This window comes from Bidens hawaiensis, unplaced genomic scaffold (genome assembly GCF_021521415.1).
Source record: "Bidens hawaiensis isolate Kalapana, Puna unplaced genomic scaffold, B.hawaiensis_p1.1 tig00006990_1, whole genome shotgun sequence".
NCBI classification, from domain to species: domain Eukaryota; kingdom Viridiplantae; phylum Streptophyta; class Magnoliopsida; order Asterales; family Asteraceae; genus Bidens; species Bidens hawaiensis.
The window spans coordinates 233,927-257,886 of NW_027491479.1; the positions used below are offsets into that span (position 1 = coordinate 233,927).

Consider the following 23,960-nt stretch of genomic DNA (forward strand, 5'->3'; position numbering starts at 1 on the left):
TACTGGGGTTCTCCATTGACTCGTATCGGGAACCGGACCAGTTTTGACCCGTCGGAATTGGTTTCATCTTTACCTAAGCAAAACTCGACCTGACTCTACCCGAAACCTAAAAAAAACACTATTAAATACTCGACTATACCCGGAACCGGTTTCTACCCGATCTGATTTTTACTTTTGTTGATCATACCCGGAACCGGTTCCTACAAAATACCCGGTTTATGTACCTCTAGGGCAAGCTAGTTAGTCACTAGTACGTAACTAGATACAAGCTCGTTTGTTGGTTTGTAACTGATATCAACTGTAACTTAAGGACCGACTAACAATTTCCAAATTTTCTTATAGGAATTGGTTAGCAAACGGTAATGGCTTAATTAGGTTGGTATTAATAAGATTATTTTTCAATAGGTTAATAAAGTTAGCGGAATGTTAACCTGACCTAACCTAACTAGTTACACAAGTTAGAGATTTTCCACTAAAAAAGTGGTTATGAACCTAACCAGTTATTGTTAGTAACCGATGTTTTCATAGCCGGTTAACCGGTATTTGCATCTCTAGTCATGTTTGTGTATTCTTATGAATCAACAAGGTAACTGACCAAATATTGTTATCAATTTAATAATTAAGTTTTTTTTATCAAGTTATAATATAACTTAGCTAATGAGTTGATCTCGACCTTATAACTTTTCTTCTGTATTAAAATTTAACATGTTGTCGAGTCAACTATTTAATTAAACGAGTTAAACACGTCAATCGAATACGACCCTGTTTGATAAACAAATTATATTAATTCAAAATCTGATTACTTTGAAGTCGTGTTTTGGGTGAAACAAAATGTATCACCCCAATTAATATATAATTATTTTAATAAAGTTATTTAACAGATATTTTATGTATTTTATTCCACGCTAAACAAATTTTAATTGAGAAAATTCCCAAAATAAATATTTATGAAAACAACTTTCTAGTTTTAGGTGTTATTTGTAAAAAATTCCATAAATAGTTATTATAAACTAGTCGTGACGAGTAGTTTGTAGAACCAATTAAAACTTGCCACGTGTCCTTAAACTAACCATAACGAGCATGCTCACTAATCATTTACTCGTCACGACTTAGTAAGTTTCATGCCTTGTAATCAACGCTCACGAGTAATTCATAAGTCCTTTAGTCGTGACGACTAGTTTATCCTATTTGCATTCCCTACACGAGTAGTTTATTAGTAGTTAACTTGTTGCGATTAAAGGACTTATAAATTACTCGTGGGCGTTGATTGCGATACATAAAACTTATTTAGTCGTGACGAGTAAACGATTAGTGAACGTGCTCGTTACGATTAATTTAGGACATGTGGCAGGTTCTAATTGGTTTCTACAAACTACTCGTCACGACTAGTTTATAATACATATTTCTGAAATTTTTGACAAATGTTACTGAAAACTATAAATTTGTTTTCATAAATACCTATTTTGGGAATTTTTCTATTTTAATTTGTTTAACGTGTTTTAAACTAAAAATATAAATTGAAGTTATTAATGGCCATAAGGCATCTTATATGATTTATTATTGGAAATGAGGCAGTTTATGTAAATTTAAAGACGTATGTTCAGATTCCGCCCACTTTGTCACCCCATAGATGCTAATAGTTTAACTGTCACGTTTTAAATGAATTTTGTTTATTATTGTCAAGAGGAGAATTTTATAAACACAGCCCCACGCTAGTAAAGAACTAGGAGGAAAAGGCCAACTAGAAGATAACATGTAACATTTACATAAGTATAAGTTTACAAGTAATTTAATTATTTAAATGATTTATTTAGATTACCAATTTCTTGAATTGCATAAGTATAAGCCAACTAATTGTGTTGTTTTTGAGTTTAACATCACAAGTTTTTCTTACTTTTTTAGATAGATGCAATGCAGACGCTTTTAAGAGGGCAAGTTCGTCTTTGCGGAGGAAGCTTTACGAGAACCGTAACTACTAATGTGAAAAGCTTGATTGTTAATTGTATTAATGCATGCTTCTTTCGGGTAATATGTTACGTATAAAATTATTTGAGTCTACTAAGTTACAAATAAATCAATAAAGTCGACTCAAACTAAATAAAAAATTAAAATTTAAAATAGACCCATTTTCCTAACACTTCATATTTTAGAATGAGTCCAGATAAGCAAACAACACTCGCAGCTATTGTTTGACGTTGTAGTAGGAACACCATAATAGTTTTAATAATTATATATAACTAGTATTCACGCTAACCGCGTTGCGGTTGGGGGGGGGGGGTCTAAACCCGCTTACACATTCACTTCATTTGAAAACATGAAGTTGTCACCACCACCGCCTTCGGTCACCATGACCAAGCCCGCGGTCAGGTACTTTCGGAAACTATTAAGAAAATCGAATGAAAAGTAGACGTAAAAATCGAAAGTTATGGTTTTTTATTCGGTTTTAGCTCAAAATAGGCATAAGTAGAACTGTGCACAATACTAAACATAATGTTAAAAATAAATCAAATATTAAATATAATATGTAATATAAAAATTAGGTAAGAAGATTATACTATAATTAAGTTTAATAAAAAGATTAGTTAAAACAAACCTGAAAACATAAATCAAATACAAACTTCAATAAGTAACAAATAAAGTATAAAAAATCAAAATAGATAGAAAAACTCACACCAACAGAGAGCGCATGGATAACGATCGAACCTGGGTGTCAGGCCCCATTTTGTAGTAAGTTAGTAGCAAACCAAACATAAATCAGAAACATTAAAGCATATAGCATATGCACTATTGGTTTAAAATTTCATTCAAACTTAAAAGTGGGTATAAACCATCAAAGCAAGTAGTACACAACCTTATTGCACAATAAACTATTTAAGCAAGAAGTACAAGTGTTGATGCACAATTTCTCTCATAATTGTGTGTGTGTTGATTTCTACGTTTGGTTCCAATACGAGAAACTCAACGAAATAAATATTTCGCTAATCAAAAGTTAGTACCAAAATACACATGACTTTTGTGAACTTTGACTAAATAATAAATAGACTATCGGAAAGTGGCACTGAAGGAACAATGAGCTAGCAACCCATAAAAAAATGGACTAATAAAAATACCCAATGTAGGCACAATACATCGCTAGCTTGAAAAAAAAGTGGGCACATTACGTTATGTCGACTCATCCTCTTTAAAACCCCTCATTGAGAGCACGCTTTGCTCGCTAACTTGCCCCATCAAACCAACAACTCATCGTGTCACCAATGTCTTTTGAGAGTGAATAACTCACCTACCTATCCGCTCATTGAGTCGCTCCTACATTCTCAACTGATACAATACACCAAGCTTAATAATTTGAATCATAATAAAAAGATCATTACTTTGATTTCTCACAAACATTATTATTTTCACTTTAGTTGGTTTTTTTGTTATCAATCGGCAAATGTATTTATTTTTCAAACAAAATGTGGTCGAACTTGTTCGTCAAAAATTTTGTGGTGGCTCGTCAAAATTATGTGGTGTGCTTTTATCGAGGATAGAGCCACATGCAAGTATGGGCCTGTTTAAATAAAGCAGACTATACGATCACCAATGCTTGCCCATCATTATCTTTTTCGATACGAAGGGAATTGGAATATTTCCAATCCACAAATTATTATTATTTTTTTTAACGGCCAAAAAATCTTCTAAATGAGCTATGGTTAAATTTACCACATCGGGATACACTCGCTTTCTGAATCAAAGAAAACCCTCACCTAATGCCAACGTCTAAAGGCTTAACAGTGTGGTTAGATAAAGCTCATTCAGTTCTAGGAACCAACTAGTGAAAGTCATTTCCCATTATCACCATGGTGCATCTGAAACTAAATATTGGGGACATAAATCGAAATTAGATCACATGAAACACCAAATCTCTCCCTTACCACTCCACCACTAGCTCATTGACAAATTTCGAATCCACGGATTAATAAATAACAAAACCATAATTATGTTATTTTAATAATATAAATTGTCATTGTTACATTCTCAATAAAGATACCCCACTACATCACGAGGGTATGTAAAAAACTAAGACATCTAGAAATACAATTGTTATACTTGTAGATTGATTGAACTTGTGAAAATACTTCATATATATCCATATATACATCATACATAAATATAACAAATTATTTTTAATTAGATCTTTTTATTCGTATAAAAATACATTAGACGGGCAAAGATTATTTTAAAAACTAAAATAGACAGTGTTAATGGACGTAATAATTCATTCTTCTAGATAACTTGTTTTTTTCGGGTATGTTTGGGAAGCCGTGGATATGTTAGTTATCATAAATAAGAGAACATCTACACCTAATCTACCCTCGGTTCCCTAGAATCTTACCTCTACGAATAGTTTAGATGTCCGCATACAACAATAGACATCTTCTCATAACAATTAACAAATGTAATTCTTCTTAACAATCAAATATTTGTTGGGTGTTTTTAAACTTTAATTTTCTTTTCCAAAGAAAAAAAAACAACGCACATTCTATATCTAAATGAGTTTCCTAAAGATAACACCGTCATCTAAAGATTAGCGAATCTAAAGGCAATTATTTTGTAGGTCCAAACTCCAACGTTTGGTTTTCAACATCATGTACAACCCATAGAACATACTGAACGTTAGGATATAAAGATGGCATAAAATCAAATGAACTAACGTGATCTCTAGTAGAACATAGTGAACGATTAACCAATTTATAAAAGATGTGTTATTCTACAAGGTGAGCTTATCTGTATTCTTGTTTGGATTTGTTAATTATTTATATAGTATAAAAGATAGCTTTGGTGCCGCAAGGGCCTCTATTAAACCATTTGACGGCACCTTAGTGGTTGCTGGCATTTTTTTCTTTTGGTTTTTTTATTTAGTTATCATACAGTAATTAACATAATGTAGATTGAATGAATGCCAATTTTGTTTTTTTAGTTTCAGTAATATAACAAACATTATGGAAGCCTACTAAATTCGTGTAGACTCACTATATTTTGTTTTAGTTTAGTTTTGGTACCATGGAAAACGTGATGAAGACCAGTCGGATTTGTGTTGACACACCGCCTGAATGCCTGGGATCAACAACGCTCGAGTTTTATCAACGGCCAAGTTTTACTAACCAACAACCCCATTGGTCCAACTCAATTATTATATATTTTTTTTTTGTTTTATTTTTTGTTTTAGGTTCATACCATAACGCAGGGCCAGCCCTTTGGGGTGGCAGGGTGGTCGACGGCCACAAACCTAACACCCCGCTAGGCCCGAATTTTTTTTTTCAAAAAAAATATATGTATTTTATTAAAAACAACATGTATATTTAATGTTTAAACACAATTACATAATCACTAACTTGATCTAGTGGCAAATGAGTATTACTCCCAACCATGAGGTTGTGGGTTTTAGTTTCACTGGAGACATGTTTAATTCTTTTTTTATACAAAATTTTTTACACAACCCAAATTATAACAAAGTAAGTACATATAAAAATTAATATGTTTAAACCTAACAAAAATACTCATTTTATTTAAGGCCCAAAAAAATTTTCACCTTCGGCCCAAAAGTTTTTTTTGCTTTCTCGGAGCCGGACCTGTCGTAACGCACGTAACCGAAACTGACTGAATTCGCATCGACTTACCGCCTCGACTATTGGGTTTTATCACCGCCCATATTTTACTTACTAGTTATAACTATTTAGAATCCAAATTTTACATCGAAATAGAAGGTGAGCAGACCACAAGTTGCATAGATATGACGAATCCCTTTTGAATTTTAAAATTAAGTCTTTTGAAAAATGCATTCATTGATCTTAGGGTCACAATATTACTATGCATGACTTGCTGGATCCGAGGAACTAACTCCACAGCCTCTTAGACAAGAAAACCAAAAGTATCAAAGACAATTGATATAAACATATGTTAGTTGTCAAAGTACGTTTTCTCGTGTTTGATCACTTTACATGAAGCAGCTTAACCCATCGTGAAACCACTACTACCAATCTCACAAGAGGCGAAACCGTTGTTAGATCCACACATGTATATTTCCATACTATCCATTTCAAAAAACCAAAATATCAGCTGGTCTAAATGTTAATATTCCTTCCAAAGGGTCGATCACTAAATTCACGGGTGCTGCTTTTTAATAGAAAACCCAACCAACCTGGATATGTCAAAAAAATGTTCTTAACCAAATCATGTATGTACTTGAACCTCTGAAGCTTTATTGTATGCTCTTAAAAAGGAGCCAAAACACACATTGCAACAAACATGGCATATCTCATCAATCGGAAAATAGAGTATCGTATCATGAGTCGATACTTAAGGATACTTGAAACATATTTTGGCCTAAACCATCTATATTCGTCTTTTATCTTATATGTTTTTTTTATTTTTAATCTTTGCATCTTGTTTTTATACACCATCTAGAACATATAATTTTACTTCCAACCTTCCCTAAAGAAATATAACATACATCATTTACAAAATTATTGTAACCGTTAAAATAATTTTTGAAAACAAATATAAAATTAACTACTTTAGACTTTGTCAAACTAACCGCTCACTAATCACTCAAACTCACCATCATTTACCAAACCAAACACGTTTGAAACATGAATAAACAATTCAAGATATATTTTTATATTCTTCGTTTACTTTTTGGTTTTTATAATAAAAATTGTAGATGAAAATCGAGTTAACGACTTAAAAGTTTAAACAAGTGTTTTGAAACCTGATCTTTATGCCGGGTCGGGTCAGGGTATCTGGGTCGTTTTCTGTAAATTCGGTTGCGTTTTACGGGTGGCGGTTGGTCCGGACCCGGTGACTCGGTGGGTGAACCACTAAAACTCAGCGAGTGGCGGTCGGCCCGGACCCGACGGATGAACCGGTAAAACCCATTTTTTCAGTAAATCCAAAATTAAATGTGCATACCATGATTCAAATTTGGGTCATTTCCAAGATAGAAAGAAGTTTTAACAATTACCACATGAGCCGCCAGCCAAGCTTCATTGATGTATTTAAAGCATTCTCTTCCCTTCCTCTATCTTCAAATATAAAATTACACTAAAACATTACATTTTCTCTCTTATTGTTAATTAAATAATACTTTTTTATACCCTTATCACTATATTTCTCTCACATTCACTTTCAAAATATATCAAAATATTTATATGAGGCTACAATAACTTTTTAAATATACAAAAAAACCACTGTATTTTCTCTCTCATTCATTCATAACACCTTAAACAACTCCCTATTTTATAAAAACCTCTATTCTCTAAATTTGATGGAGGTATTGTGAATGCTCTATGAATCATATATGTTTAAAAAATAATTTATAAAACATAAATAAACATTAAAATTTATTATTATTTTTATATGTATATGAATTTTTTATATACATAAATATATATTTAAATTATTTATGACGTTATCAATATCCGGTTCAACACCAGTCCGTCCTCTTAAGTAGTTTGACTTTTGACCCGGTAAGACGTCTGACTCAATGTTTGGGTCTACGTGTCACATTCCTATTGGACTATTATGTTTCCCAAATTTTCACATAACGACACATTTCACACGTGGCACTTGGTCTCCGTCCACTAACTTTTACAGTGCCACGTCACACGGATAAAACCAGTAAAGCCCCACTTCATTTTAAAACCCGCGTGGGTCCCATTCAGTTTTCCTTCACCGACTCACCCAGAGACGATAAGAACCGGCGTTGCTTTTATTATTATTATTATTATTACTCAACACCTGCCTTCTCTTACCCGCCACGTTTAGTATTATCATCTACTTTCTTTCTCTAAAATCAATCATCAATCGACTGCAACAATCCGTATTTTTAGGGTTTCATTATCGATTTGGATCTGCTGGTTGGTTGGTTGGTTTGGTTGTTTGTTATACTACTACTATCATTACTCATAGCCACCAATTAAATCTAATTTAATTTAAACACACACACACATCATACATGATGCAACGGCTCGTTGACAACTTCCTTGCTGTCACCAAAGAGTTAGTTTCTCATTTTCTCTCTCTCATTCGACTGAATTCAATCCTATTTGTGAATCGATTATCATGATCTGTAATTCTGTGTAAACGTTTGATGTACGATCGGTTTAATCTGACGAATTCGCGGAGTTTAGGGTTTGGTTAGTTACGAGAACGGAATTAGATGTTCGTGACGTGTAATTGGATGATATACATGTGAATCGATCATTTTTATCCTTTGAATTGAAGGTTAATTTAGTAATTTGTGTTAGGGTTTAGTGTTAATTATGTTTGGATGGATAATTGGGAATCACGATAATGCACAAGTTGTTCTTTAATAGATGATTTAATATATTACATATATGAAGGATTTTGCATATATAACTTTGATTATATGCTCTAAAATTTGATCCTTAAATTGTGAAAAGGAACAATTTGTCATGTTGCTGTGTGCAGTTATGTGTGGTCTTTGTCTTAGAGATCTCGTGTGATATGCAGGTCTGTGAAAACGATTAGTTACGAGTGGTTGAATATCATTTTGAGGCTAATAAATGGATTATCAGCAATGTTGTTGGCTATCTTGCCTGGCAAGACTAACATGCTTGAAGGTATTCACGGTTGGGAGCTCAGACCGTCTTTTTGTGGACCCCGGCTTCCTCGTTGGATGGAAAAGTAAGCATTTTTTGTATTCTGCCTTAACATGTGCTTTCTATATCAGGATAGAATCTAAAAATTTGGTGAAAATGAGGCAGCATTTTGTTTCCGTTTGGTGTTTGTGTCGATTCGTTTCCTAATTTAGTAAATTGGAAAATTTACTTGTCACTAGTGAGTAGTGTACCATATATTTTCACATATAGTGTCATTTTCACTTGTTTTGTATACTTCCTTCAATGAATATTTAATGTTGTATTTATTTTAGTATTTATCTTCTGGATGCGTAATCGCGTTTTATGATATTTGAAACAAGTTGTGCTTCAATGTATTACCTTGTCTAAGAACATTCCGTTGTATATAGTCGAGACTTGAGATCTAAGAACATTCCGTTGTATATAGTAGAGACTTAAGATAGTTGTTGTTTTGCGTAACAGTGTTAGTCTGTTAGATACTATCACGGTGTAACCAGTATATAGTCTGAGAAATGAGATACTTGTGTTGCCTAACAATGTGACATACTATCAGGGTATAACCAATTTTTATACGCACATTTACAAAAGTTATTGCTTTCTTAAACTGTCATACTTACTTTTTTCATTGCGAATAAGCTATCCTTAAAAGAATGCAGAAGAAAGTAACACACATTTTGCAGGTATTATAAATACCTGCTTCTAAGTTGTCAAGTAAAACAAGAAAATTAAGGGTATGATTACAGTTCTAAGTTGATCCAATGTTGATTTATTCTTGCAAGCTATCATTTTTAGTTTAACATGTAATCATTTATAACTTTTTTAAAATAAACTTCTATAGTTGCAGAACAACTTGCCTCTTTTAGTTTTATGAAATGCACACATTTCAATTAGTCTTCTTTATTGACATGCCTTCCATTTCTTCTACTATTTGGCAGTGGGGTGTCTTCCTTTAACCAGTTTGTTCATGAACTCTCAATGGACTCTGACTCAGCATCAAGTGTAGATTATTCATCTGCAGAAGATGTAGATGATGATTATGATGATGGTGACATTGCTCCTGCATCTCCATCATCACAAAGTTCTAGATTCTCCAGGGCTAGCAGCTTTACAAAGCGTCGCAAGAATTGGACCCACATGATTTATTCCATATGTGTGTGGCTTCTGCTTCCTGCAAGACTAATACTTGGGATACCATTTTATTTGTATAGTGTATTCTTTAGTGGAGGCTTAAAGGGGTCCACTAGTTCCCCAGGAAGATTCCAGACCTCACATGTCCATGCTGGCAGGAGAGCATTAGATCATGTTGTTCAACGGGCTACCGACAAAAGACGTGGAGTTATAGAGGTACACTGTATATTTTTGATACATTCATAAGTAAATGTGTTGAAATTACTAACACTAGATTATTTTAAATTATGTAATTTTAGGATCTGCATCTTGGAATGGAAATTTGTATTGAAACCATATTTGATGGTATTCACAAGATAACAGCTTGTTTTCTCTCTCCATTGGAATCTATCAGGGCGTTATTGAGGTGGTCTTCGTCTGATGATTCCAGGGCCTATGTGGCAACTGCCACTCTGGCAAACGACGACCCTACCCCAACAGAAAGGATAACTAGATTGAACAATACTTTGAATACAGATGCTCGAACATGCCAAGACGTCATTACAGAGCTCGGGTAAGTTTTAATTTTTTGTTTTTAGTCTTTTGATGGAAAATACAAAAGGTTTTGAGGTGTGATACATGAGGATCTTATGTTGTGTGACAAATCATTATTTGTAACTAAAAACGTCACCTTTTTACTTATTAGGTACCCGTATGAAGCTATCAAAGTGGTGACGGAGGATGGATACGTTCTTCTTTTGGAACGGATCCCGAGGTGAATTATTCTTGTATTGACATTAAATTTACTTATTTTTGCATTGAGGTTTGTACATTGCACTGAAGTGTATGTCGGCTAATGACTTTCTTTCCTTGTAGACGTGATGCTAGGAAGGCAGTTTATCTTCAACACGGGGTCTTTGATTCATCTATGGGGTAAGCAGTATCTTTTTATTACTTGTGTGACATCAGCCCTTCTTATCAGAGGTCATCTATAATTTAAATACTCCAAATATGTGGTTGATGCTGACATATTTTCTCTCCAGATGGGTGTCCAATGGAGTTGTTGGCTCTCCCGCGTTTGCGGCTTTTGACCAAGGTTTGCAGCTTATTCTTTGACCAGCATGCGCATTTATTTTTTTACAAGTCAATATTGTAATCTCTTTTCCTCTTGCAGGATATGATGTGTTCCTGGGCAATTTCCGTGGTCTAGTTTCAAGAGAACATGTTAACAAAAACATATCTTCACGAGAGTAAGTTCATTTTTGCTCGTTGAAAAATTTTACCTGTTTATACAAGTATTTCATCTATCTGATACCTGTGGGTTCCATGATAACAGATACTGGCGTTATTCGATCAATGAAAATGGGATCGAGGATATACCAGCCATGATAGAAAAGATTCACCAAGTGAAAACTTCAGAATTAAAAGAGATTTCAGAGCGTGATACTACCGAGGAAACAAACAACATGGAGCAACCTTATAAACTCTGTGCCATCTGTCACAGCTTAGGTGGAGCTGCAATCCTAATGTACATCATAACCCGCCGAATTGAGCAAAAGCCACACCGTCTATCAAGAATAATCCTTTTATCACCAGCTGGCTTCCATCACGACTCACCGTTTATATTCACAGCAGTCGAATATTTCCTCCTTTGGTTCGCTCCCATTTTACAACCTCTGGTCCCCGGATTCTACATACCCACGCGATTCTTCCGCATGTTGGTCAACAAATTAGCCCGGGATTTCCATAACTACCCTGCAGTTGGTGGGGTGGTTCAAACGCTAATGGGTTACTTATTAGGCGGTGACAGCTCCAACTGGGTTGGAGTATTGGGCTTACCACATTACAACATGAATGACATGCCCGGTGTTTCATTTGGTATCGCGCTCCATTTAGCTCAAATGAAACGCGCACGAAGGTTCAGGATGTTTGACTATGGAAGTCCTGCTGCTAACATGCGAGTGTACGGGTTACCCGAGCCGTTGGATCTGGGTGAATATTATGGGCTGATTGATGTTCCGGTCGATGTTGTTGCAGGGAGGAAAGACCGGGTGATTCGTCCCTCAATGGTGAGGAAACATTATAGATTAATGAAAGATGCGGGTGTCGAGGCGTCTTATAACGAGTTTGAATATGCTCATTTGGATTTTACATTCTCGCATCGTGAAGAACTTATGGGTTATGTGATGTCGCGGTTGCGACTTGTGGCGCCTAATACAAAGACGAAGTTGAGATTGAAGAAGAAAGATGGAGAGGTGGTTGGTAAACAAGAGACCAGTTCTTGATCATGTTTGTTTCATTAGTGTTGTGTTGTATGAGACATTAGATCGGTAATGTATATATGTCGGGTCAGGTTTTCGGTTACCCTTAGTAGTGAGGCTGGGTTGTTAGATGTGAATTTTATAGTTCTATATGAAGTAATGTCCTATAGTTGGAGGACAAGCTCATGATATTGTAACTGGCAAAATATCCAACCAGTTTGATACCATGGAAATGTAAGTTGGATGTGTTTTGTCACTTTGTCATTACTGTTGGACCATTTTTGTTATTGTTTCAACATAAAGACAGAAATGGCCAAATTAAGAACAAAGTTTGGTTTCTTTGGTTCATGTTTGTAAAATTATTGCCACTGCGAATCTCACTTTCAACCTATTAACTGTCGCAATTAACTAGGGGTATTAGGCCATTGTAGCATCTACTTGTTGCATTTAATAAAGAGTGTTAGGCGGTTGTAACAAAAGACTTGAGTTTTTTATTAAATGAGTGTAGTTAAAAAAATATTTACTAATTTGGTGTAGTTTGAAAACTATTTACTAAAATGGGTACATTTTTAAAACTTGTTTGTTTCTCTCTTTTTATAATTGGACAAACCTAATTCAAAGAATTAAACTAAAATAATGCTAAAATAAAATTATTAATTGAGAATACTGCTATTTATTTATTTATTTTTATTTATTATTATTATTATTATTAATTTTACCGTTATTTAATCATATATTTAGATATTATCAAATGGAAATTCTTTATTAAAAATTATATATTTATTTTAACTAACCCAGGAAAACCCCATAAATATTTGTTCTTAAAAATCATCTTAATCATCCTAAGAATTTATTTTCTTTTAAAATAGTATGTTCTTTTTTTTTTTTTAATATAAAAGTCTGTGTTATCCTGATAATATTAATATTATAACAGGTAAAAGCTTAGGTGAATATTAGTGGTCCATTAAAATTTTTTTTTTTTTTTTTCATTTTTCAAGTTAATTTTCTTATTCTTATTTCTAATATAGTGGACGTGGTCAATTTTTTTTAAATCTTTTTCTTTTTTCTATTTAGTTCTAAATTTCAAAAGACAGAAGTCATTAGTTTCATATTAATATATAATATTTTTATGAAAAAAAAATATTGTTTTAACAATATGTTAGTTTAATTATAGTGAAATTGTTTATCCAATTATAATAGGAGAGAGACAAACAAGTTACAAGAATATACCCATTTTGATAAATACTTTTCAAACTACACCAAATTGGCAAATATTTTTTACAACTACACCTATTTAGTAAAAAACTCTAAAAGACTTTAATAATGGGGTGTTAGGCAGGTTGTATGAAAAGATTTTAATTAGGGGTGTTAGGTGTAGAGGTGCACAAACCGGTTTTTTTTAAAAAATCGGTTCGTTATTAACCGGACCGGTTTTTTTTTGCCCGGAAAAAAACCGGTTCGGTTAATAACCGGACCGGTTAATAACCGGTTTTTTGCTGTCAAAACTCTAACCGGTCTAACCGGTTAGGACCGGTTTAGAAACCGGTTAGAACCGGTTAATAAACCGGTTTTTTTATTAACCGGTTTTTTTTTTTTTTTAAATTTCGCGGTTTCAAATACGAATATTTGTTTTTTATATTTTGTACTTAATGAAGACCATTATTTTTTCACAGTATAAACAAACCGATAACTACAAGGCAAAACGGTAACTACAAGGCAAAACGGACTGACCGAAGCCATTCTTTGCTTTCGTTGTTAGGGTTCTTTGCTTGGAAGATGAGTATGAGTGTGTGTTGGTGAATGTGTTTTCAACAAACCAAAGATTAAAAACACATAACTTTCATTTATAGTTTTTACATTAAAAATACAAACATTAAATCGTTATCGCATATTCGTAACTCAAAAATACAAACATTAAATCATTAACACTGAAGAAATCTCTGCCAAGAACTGTTGTTCATGATTTAACTCAAAAATACAAACATTAAATCGTGAACTAGCAGATGCTCCTGTTGTTCCCAATCGCAGTTTGTTCATGATTTGCCTCCATGTTTGCTGTTTCTTTAACTAAATTAGAAAAATCCAAATCAACAAGTAAATAAGAGCACATATTAGGAAAAAGAATGCTTAGACACGATTACATGAACAACTTGCTGTTTCTTACTCATGATTTGCCTCCATGTTTGCTGTTTCTTTAACTAATTTTCTTCGCTACCCGATCCCGAGCTATTTCTTAGGTAATCGTCGTACGCGACTTCTTCATCGGTCATTGGTTGAGTGTGTCCTTCATTGACCTCGTCTTCATACAAGCCCGCTTCATACTCCATTTCCCCCTCGAGTGAGCGTTGATGTTGTGCCCTATCTAAAGAGTCCAAGTAATCCTTGTAGCAAATCGACATCTCTATAGCTGGTGCAGTGAGTCGAGTCCTCCTAATCGATATAACCCTGCCAGAAACAGAAAAAGCAGACTCCGAAGCTACCGTGGAAGCTTGGACCGTTAGTAAATCTTTGGCCATGGCGGCGAGGATCGGAAACTCATCCTCCTTACCTCTCCACCAAGCCAGCAAATCAAGACTTCTAAATTCATCCGGAGTCATGTGTTTCACAAAGTTGGTACCACCATACCTTCCAAGTTCACTGCTTGGGGTGTTTACCTTTTGACGTTTACCGGCGTCTTCCCAAATCATGTAGTACATCCCCATTTCAAGGTCGGTTTGGGATTGGGATTGGGCAACAGCTCTTAACGAGTCATGAATTTGGGAAGACGACCCGTATTTTGTAAGGTAGACATCATACATGTTTGACAAGGTGGTGTTGAAAGCATTCTTTAAAGTTTGGCTATAATAGGGGTTTTGATCGTCGTTTAACCCTAGCTCATCACAAATTTTTTCTATTAAAGCTTCAACACCACCAACATTGATGCAAGGGTTTAACGCAGCAGCACATGTCAAAACAGCGGGTAGTTCTTGAAAATATTTTCTAAATTTTTCTTTCATTTTTACACCCATATCAAAATAAGGTGCACCCCTACAATGAAGTTCACTCAACTTTGTGCACATGACAGCAATTTTTGGTAAAGCAATGGGGCTTGTTGGATAATAAACCCCGGATAAACTAGTTGTGCAAGATTTAAAAATTTGAAGGACCTCCGTAACGATCTCAATCAATAACCAGTTTCTAGGATCGTACGGTGCACATTTACCCCTACTTGACAAAATTTGATGAAACGCAATTAATGATTCTTTTTGTTGGATGGCTTTCTCAAACATATTACAAGTCGAGTTCCATCTTGTTGGACAATCCCAATTTGGCCCCAACCATTGACAATTAGCTTCTACACAAAATTTTTTGTATCTTGAAAATGTTTTATTGTTGCTAAAAACATCTCGTAACATTCATTTAAAATTGTTTTTTTGCGTTTCGATCACGTTTAACCCATCTTGCACGGCCAAGTTGATAATATGTGCAATGCATCGGCTATGAAAAAACGCTCCATCACAAATAGGTTTATACTTTAATTTTAAATGGCCAACCGCGGCCGTATTGTTGGACGCGTTATCAAACGAAATTGAAAAGATTTTATGTTCAATCTTGTATTGTCGAATGACTTTATCCAAGGTTTGAAAAATATTTCTACCCGTGTGCGGGTAATCAAACAATTGAAACGCAACGGTTCGTTTCATCATTTGCCACGACTCGGGGTCAACCCAATGAGCCGTCACACAAATGTATGAGTCGGGCGAACCATGAGGTACCGACCACACATCCGTTGTTAAGTTTACACCAGTTTGTAAGTTTGAAAAGTATGAAATTAGTTCGGATTTAGCGTTTTTCCATGCTTTAAGACAATCTCTTCTAAGGGTCGAACGACTTACGTGTTGGTAGCGTGGTTGAACATAGTTTTGCATCATCTCCGTGAATTGAGGGTTGTCGAAGTGGTTGAAAGGAAGTGTTTGTTGAATCACAAAGTTTGAAAACTGTTGACGTACCGCTTCAACGTCGTACGTAAACACCGCTCCTTGATTCGTCATCTCCGGCTGCGAACTACTTCCCGATTCGTCCTTCAAGGCCTTGCAAAAGGGCCTTTGTACATGCGCTTTTAAAGTGGAGTTTGCATCTTTGCCATAAAACTTCAAACAATGTTTGCATCGAGCTTTTTGGCTACTGTTAGACATTTCGCATAGGTCGAAATGTTGCCAAACATCATGGTTTCGTTTCGTGGGGATGACCCGAACGACCGTTTCTCCCGTGTTCGAGGCACCCATGTTGACGGATGAAGCAGCACTTTGGGAGGCCATGATAATCGACTACGAAATAAGAGTGGTATACTCGAGTATGAAATAAACGACTACGAAATAAGAGCGTATGGAGTGGTAATGTGGTATAATTGAGAGTGAGATAACAAAATAATCGCGTATGAAATAAACGTTTAGAGCGTTTGGAGTTGTATAATCGAGTGTGATCTAACCAATACCCAACCTAAACTATATATAGATGTTTGTGGGGGTAAAATGGTAAAAAAAAAAAACGGTCCAAAAACAAAAAAAACGGGCATATAGCCGTTATAAACCGGTTAACCGGTTTTTCCATAACCGGTTAATAAAAAAAACCGGTTTTTCCATTAACCGGTTCGTTAACCGGTTTTGGATCTAGAACTTGTAACCGAAAGACGAACCGGCGGTTTCTAAACCGGTCAAACCGGTTTTTAAAAAACCGGTTTTCGTAAAAACCGGTAAACCGGTTCCCCAACCGGTTTTTTTGGCCATCTCTAGTTAGGTGGGTACTGGGTTGCAAGAAACTAAGGGGGGTGGGGGTGGTTTAAAAACCATCACTTGCTCCCACCAATAACGGTGTGCCACCTCACCCCACCACTTTCCATCACTAGTGATTGAATTTTGGTGGGGGTGGTGGTGTGATGGAAATTTTTTTTTTTTTACAATAAATACTAAAACAAGGTTAAATTAAAAAAATAAAACAAGATTAAATAAATATTACAAAGATAAATAAATTAAAAAAATCGACAAAAAAAAACCTATGGCGCTTCCCAACCCCACTTCTCGCATAGCTCGCGTTTGCGTTGAAGTAGGATCGATCTAAAGGGTTCGTTAAGATGTTCGTGCGGTTGTACGATGAATGTTAAATCGGATTTTTTTTGGTTTTCATTCAAATGGTTGATATACGCCTCGTCAAGTTTTAATTTTGAAGCAAGAGCTAGTTGCTTTCGCTCCTTCGTCTCGACCATTTCCGCCAACTTAGCCGACTTGTATTCGTTGAAGTCCTCGGCCACCGTTTCCTTTCCTAATCTTGACAATTCCTCACTTTTCTTGCGATGCGGCCGTGTGGGTGTGGGTGTGCTTTCGTCGGGATCGTCTCCGAGTTGATCGTTCAAGTTCATGTTCGGCGTGTTGCTTGACAAGCCGTCGGTAGACGTTGTGTAATTCCCGGAATCGAAAGTTTTTGATCTTTTTGAAGAAGATCCTTTTTTCCTTAGAGCCGTCGGTCCGTCCATGTCGACCACGGGAACCGGTTCCCACTTCGGGTGGTGTCTCGCAATCTCCCATGCATCCAAGTGGGGAAAAGATTTATATCGGAAAATATTGATATAATTGCTCAAGGCGTTCTTTATGATAGTCGCCTCGCTCGCTCCGCTTTGTGGATCTCGGCTCTACAAAACATTTCGAAAAATATATACATATCAAAATTGTAAAAATAAAGTAATAAATTATAAAAAAAATTTAACTAATAAATTTAAAAAAATAATTACCAATTGGATGTAGCAAGCATTAAATTTTGACATTTTTCTATTCAAATCTCCCCACTTGGAAGTCATTTTATCCATGTTTCGATCGGTTGCACCGGGAAGTTTTTTCGAAATGTGCAATAACACGTCTCCATAACATATCTCGTTTTTGTTGGTTTCCATGTTTTTTTGTTTCTGAGGCATGTAAATAAGCCTTGGTCAAGGCGATCTCCTCCGCGGACGACCAAGGTCTATGGACGATGGCATCCTCCTCCGCAGGTTCATCTTCATCGTCGTCTTCATCCACATCGTCGTCTTCATCACGAAAAGCACGTGCAAATTGATGTATAACATTGTTATCCTCTAAAGGATCGACGGACGTTTGTGACGATTGAGATTGAAACGTTTCAAAAGGATTATTTTGAAATATTTGGCTAGAAAAAGGTGGAATAAACGGTTGGTTTTGATACGGTATCGATGAAAACGGTGAATTAAATGTTTGAGATTGAAATGGTTGGTTTTGGAACGGTTGTGGTTGAAAAGGTTGTTGTTGGAATGGTTGGGTTGTGTCGGGTTCATCTTGTAACCGGAATCTCTCCGGCTCACCAAGATTTTGTCGAACCTTTGGTCGGGATTGGGTTTTCTTTGAACCCGAGCCACGTTTCTTTGAACCCTCCGTTTGTGTGATGTTAGAATGTTGTTTGTAGTAGAGGATTTGAGTTAAATTTGAGTTGGATTTGAGTTGGATTTGAAGATGGATTTTGATATATTTATATAGGTTAATTAAGTTTTTTTTTATATTGCCTTCAACGGTAACAAGCTTCTTCAACGGTCGAATTGAGTTGCGTGATGGCCATCACGGCCGGCCCCCCATCACGCGTGATGGGAGGATCGGCGGCGGTGTTCGTGATGCCATCACGCGTGCTCGGGCCCTATAACGGACCACCCCCATTCCCTTAAGAATATGCTTTAAGGCACATTTAAAATCATATATGTTTCATGCTAGCTTGCTTAGGTTTGGTGTTTATTGACTTGGTTATGATTTGAATAACCGGCGACTCTAGTTTAAAAACTCTGTTTTTGTTCTCCTATTATTATTGGTTAATAAACTAGGGCTTATATATTGAGCTTGAAATTATAATTGGATGGAAAACATTGAAGAACGGTTATAATTGGATGGAAAAGATTGAAGAATGGTTGGGATAGTGAATAAAATTAAGTAGCACGGGAACGGGTACAGGACCAGGATATGGGGACGCTACGGATACGAGGAAAGGCAAAAATCAAATATCCAAGATACGGGTACGGAAAAATAATATATAAAAAACTACAAATATATTAAACATATTCCAAAATAGATATATACTGTTTAAGAATTGAATATGTTACTTTAAACCTTAGGGTTACAAATAAAATACACAAACCTAGAGATAATATATTTGAGAAAAAACACTTTTATGTAAAAGTTTAAACGTATTAGATACTAGATGCAAACAAGTAAAAGATAAAAAGGTTAAATGTTAAAATCTAAAAGCGGCTATTCTATTTCATAAGTTATAGCTGCAATCTTCTTCTTCTTCCTTGTTCTTCCTGTGAAATCTAGCAGAAACAATTGCTTCGTCGCCGGAATTCGCTATAGGGTCGCTGGAAACATCCCAAAGGCCTGGAAACATTTTGGATCCGTCACTATTAATCAGATTCATTTAGGAAACTTTTCCGACGCATTTCGACGGTGTTTCCGTCCGCATCCTTGGGATGGGGACTCAATCCTAATTGGCTTTTCCATACATCATAGGAATAAAACTGATTAGAACGGTAAATTGATGAAGGAAAATTAATTTTACTATTCATTCAAGCAAAGTTTTAAATACTAAACCTAATGGATTAATCTTAATATATAAACTCGTTTATCGAAAGAGTTATTGATTATAAATGTGTCATGATTAGGTTGACGGTGGTGTAATGACTAGCGACTGATCGAATTAGAATTTATATGTGATTTTTCAAATTTAAGTTTTGATCAATTTTGACCCGATAACGATTAATAACAGTTGGTCCGTAGAGATGTACGGACTAACAATTAAATTAATCTGGAATTAATCTGCGCCTGCCTAATTGAGATTAAGTTAACCACGTCTAATACAAAAAGTCAACCTGATTCAACCCCCCAACTTAAAAACTCCACTTGATTCGTGTAAGCGCGCCAATAACATAAAAGTTCCAAGATCGACATCGAAGAACAAGAAAATGGACGATTCAGGTGCGATTCTGTGCCAATTATCAGCACTGAAGGATATGCTCGATCAGGTTCGTGTGTTTTATTATCTGTTGTGGAATTGATTTTATTAGGTTTTCTGCTGAAGTAATTGCTGATTTGATCTATTCAGGTGAATGAAGAAATAGAGGCGAATTATCAAATTACTCGAGATATCGAATCGGAAGTCGTCAAGTGTTCCGAATTTGAGAGGACTTTGGCGGTTAGAGAGTCCGAGCTGACGAAGACGATGTACATGCTTCAGTTTGAACTTAAAGGACTCATGGCTGTCAACGGTAATCCGAGATTCGGTTAAATTTCGTTGTAATTAGTTCGAATTTATATTGTTTACTTTGTTAGTTTAGATTTGTAATAATTGATATATTTATAATTTGGATAAACACTAGCAACGAACAAAATGTAACACCTAGATACGGCTGTAAACGAACCGAACAAGGCCTTGTTCATGTTTGTTGAGTTTTTATCGGACATCCGGACGGTTCACGAACACCTAACTGAACGAAATTTCTTGTTCGTGTCCGTTCATTAACGAAATGAATTTGTTCGTGAATGGTTCACGAACACAAATGAACACAAATAGTGTTTTATTTGATTTGGCTAATTGTGATGGTCAGTGCCAATGGTTTGGTTCGGCTACCAAGTTTGTGTTGGTGTTTATTTTAATGTTCATATTCTTGTGCTAATTTACATATAAATTGATCACATAATACTCATATCTATTTTTGTCTTGTAGTTGATAGTTTTGCTTAAATCAATATTGTAAGATCAGTAAAGTCATTAAAAAATATAAAAAATCTTTAATGAACAAACATTAACGAACATAAACAGACGTAAATGAAAACATTATCGAACGTTCACGAGAACATGGCCTCTGTTTGTGTTCATTCATTTATTTAATCGAACAAAATTCCTTGTTCACGTTCATTCATTTATCAAACGAATGAACATTTGGTTCGTTTACAGCCCTAAACCAAAATCTAGCAGCTTTAAGATGTGTGTTGCTGTTGCATACCTTAATACTTGCATATTTTGATGATGATATTAGAGATAATATATTAGTTAGGGGTTATTGTTATTATGTTATATCATTTTCATGGTTAAGAAAATATGATTTGACTAGCTTTCCTGTGCAATTATCCTTATTGTTCTGTTATATAAATAGTTGATCAATAATATACAATATCTGATATTAGATGAATCAAGAACGAGAAGGGAATGCTTACAGAAGGAGTTGTCTAGCATGAAAACGAAGCAAGACGAAATACTTGAAAGAATGAACAAAAAGAGGTGTTTACTGAGTTAATATAGGAAATTCAATTGGTAACAAACATTACAATGTTTTTAAATTTTGTTTTATTTCTTTCACACAGGGAAGCTTTCAGTAAATCGTGTCTGGAATTTCAGAAGGAAATTGGTGAGGAAGCACAAGGTAACCTAGGGAAGTTGTTAGCAGAGAAAGCGTACCTTGAGAATGAAGTTCATCATCTAAAGAGGAAAATTCGTTCATTGGAAAATTCAATGTCAGAATTTGCTCAAGAGATTCTTGAAGGTCTTGATACCTATAATTCAGGTAATGCCATCTTTTGTGACCTCGAGGTTTTATAATATCTAAAAGAAGTATTAAACATGTTCTGCTCGTTGTACTTTGGTTAACTTTGATGTTTCGTTTTTGTAAATTTCAGAATTGTTTATTGAGATAGAGTGCTGCAATTCTGAGAACGGAAGATTGGTTAAAGATATTAATGAACTGAAGGCCACACTGCTAGCAACAATGTCAACATGACAATCGTACAAGTTAGGTAACATTAGCATCATTTCCTAGTCCTATAGATGTTTTTCTGTGTGCGCCTTGACCGCTAAAAAACATATAGAAAGGAGATATGATAATTGACACTTACAGAATACATTCACTCTCAAACTTTCAGAAACTGGCTCTACAAACATTGTCTTGCATACGGTTGATATTTTATTGCTAGTGAGTTACTTATGCAAAAAATACCTTTTTATACTTAAAGTTTTGTAGGAAAAAAAATATTTCTACTTGCAATGCTTTCTTCAATGAACGCTTAAACGTCGAACTTAGAACAAAGATGCAGTGTCAAAGGTGACTTTCTGATTAATGCCAAATCTAAAACAACAAAAGAAAACCATTTTCCGGATTTTAGTATTTTACTACTAAAAGGCAATAATATTAACTCATTTACTAAATCAGGAGACCACCCACAGTGTATTAAAAAGCTTTCATCCTCTTAAATTGGTCTATTCAAAAGCATTAGATTATGATTTTAATAATATATTTTTGTAATGATATATAGTACATTATTTATCTACGAAATTCAAAAAAAAATAGACAAAAAGTTTTGTTGGGTCAATCCGACCCGTTTGAACTCAATCTACCCTTTTTGTTACCAATCCTCGCTACAAAATACCTTTTGGTTGTACCTTTATTATCGTTTCGTGAGTGATCAAACATTTAAGTGTTAGTATATTAGGCATTAGTGTAATACCTCACCTGATTCGAACGGTTGGAAATGTTATATGGAGTCTACCATGTGCCAACATACCATAGACTAATGTAGTTCGTAATCTTAACATTACAATCTATAAATTCTTAACAGTTGCATGTTATACATATGTTGTCATATATGTTAAATCTTTAAATTGGCATGTCACATGGATAAATGTCAATATTGAAAGGAAATGCTGTCAAACCTTATAACTGTCTGAACCCACTTGTCCATTTAAAGCCATAGAAGAATATTTTATTGGCAATATTAAAAGGAAAAGTTGTCAAATTTTTAGCTCCCATTGCTGTTACTTCTTAATACAAAGGTAATCAGATAATAGCTTTTTGTAAGAAGTTTTTTACCTTATATAATATTGTTGTTAGTGTAATCAAAGAATGTGCGGAAGTGTATTAACAATCAGCTACCAGTTGCCGCTGTCACCTCACTGGCACCACCATCGTCATTACAATCATTCCCACCGATGTTGCCACCACCAACGTTCACTGCCGTGGTGCCACCTACCGGAGTACAGGATGTCGTCAACCTCACCACAACCACCATAGATGTTGCCATCACCACTGGCTGCCATAAAATTAAATATAGTGAATAAACCTACTACGACCTAATTGCTCTAAGTAAAACATATTCGACATGTTTTAAAACCGCTCATTGTTAACCTAAAGCGAATTCAACTCAAAACTTATTTAGTCTCCTACACTATTTTGCTAATGATAGGTTCTCAGTGTGATTATATCTGTTAAGCCATTGTGTTGATGGTTGAGTTCTTCGTGTGTAAAACCTTAATTGAATATTTTTATGCTTGTTTTGATAAGTCGTATTTTGCAAGAGAAAGTGTCAATTTTTTATGAACATGCCATCTGAAATTCTGAATATATGATAATAAACTATACTACTTTTGTTTTTGTTTTTTTTCCCCCTCTTATATGTGGTAATTCATATCAAATTTTGCATGACACATGCATAGTAATATGTGTAGTGAGTTAATCCATTTGCAATCTGCATTCATATTATATTTGAGAGAACTCTTTTTGAAGTTTTGTAACTCACCATTACAAGCAAAATGAGATTGGCTGTGATCAAACTATATGCTTGCAACGTCTAATTACCAATTGTTAGGATGAACAAAATGGTTTAGACAATTTTGTTATGTCATTACTCATCTACAGCTATTAAAGGTGTTTAATTGGATGAATTGGCATAATCCAATTCAAGTTTTTTTTTTTTTTTTGAAAAATATAATCCAATTCAAGTAGTAAACACAATTGAAATTTAGTTTCTAAATACAGGATGATTTTGTACCATCTAATAGCATGTTTGGGATTGTGTTTGAAAAATGTTTTTTGGGTTATTGGTGTTTTCGTAGCCAATAAGTTAAAATGTGTTAGGCAATCACAAAAATCTTTTTTA

At 34.9% G+C, this 23,960-nt stretch overlaps 2 protein-coding genes across 2 annotated transcripts; both read left to right on the plus strand.

Moving 5' to 3' along the window:
• Window positions 1–7,911: 7,911 nt before the first annotated feature.
• On the plus strand, window positions 7,912–12,153 carry LOC143634111 (uncharacterized). Its single transcript, XM_077102275.1, has 9 exons — window positions 7,912–8,040; window positions 8,515–8,688; window positions 9,578–9,986; window positions 10,070–10,323; window positions 10,456–10,524; window positions 10,626–10,682; window positions 10,793–10,845; window positions 10,924–10,999; window positions 11,086–12,153. The coding sequence occupies exons 1-9, from the start codon at window positions 7,997–7,999 to the stop codon at window positions 12,032–12,034; spliced, it is 2,085 nt and encodes a 694-aa protein (XP_076958390.1). The 5' UTR covers window positions 7,912–7,996; the 3' UTR covers window positions 12,035–12,153.
• A 7,844-nt stretch (window positions 12,154–19,997) lies between these two features.
• Window positions 19,998–21,974, plus strand: LOC143634085 (uncharacterized). The gene is made up of 5 exons (XM_077102258.1): window positions 19,998–20,057; window positions 20,138–20,300; window positions 21,219–21,312; window positions 21,396–21,595; window positions 21,708–21,974. Exons 1-5 carry the CDS (start codon window positions 19,998–20,000, stop codon window positions 21,806–21,808), a joined length of 618 nt encoding a protein of 205 aa, XP_076958373.1. The 3' UTR covers window positions 21,809–21,974.
• The last annotated feature ends 1,986 nt before the right edge of the window (window positions 21,975–23,960 follow it).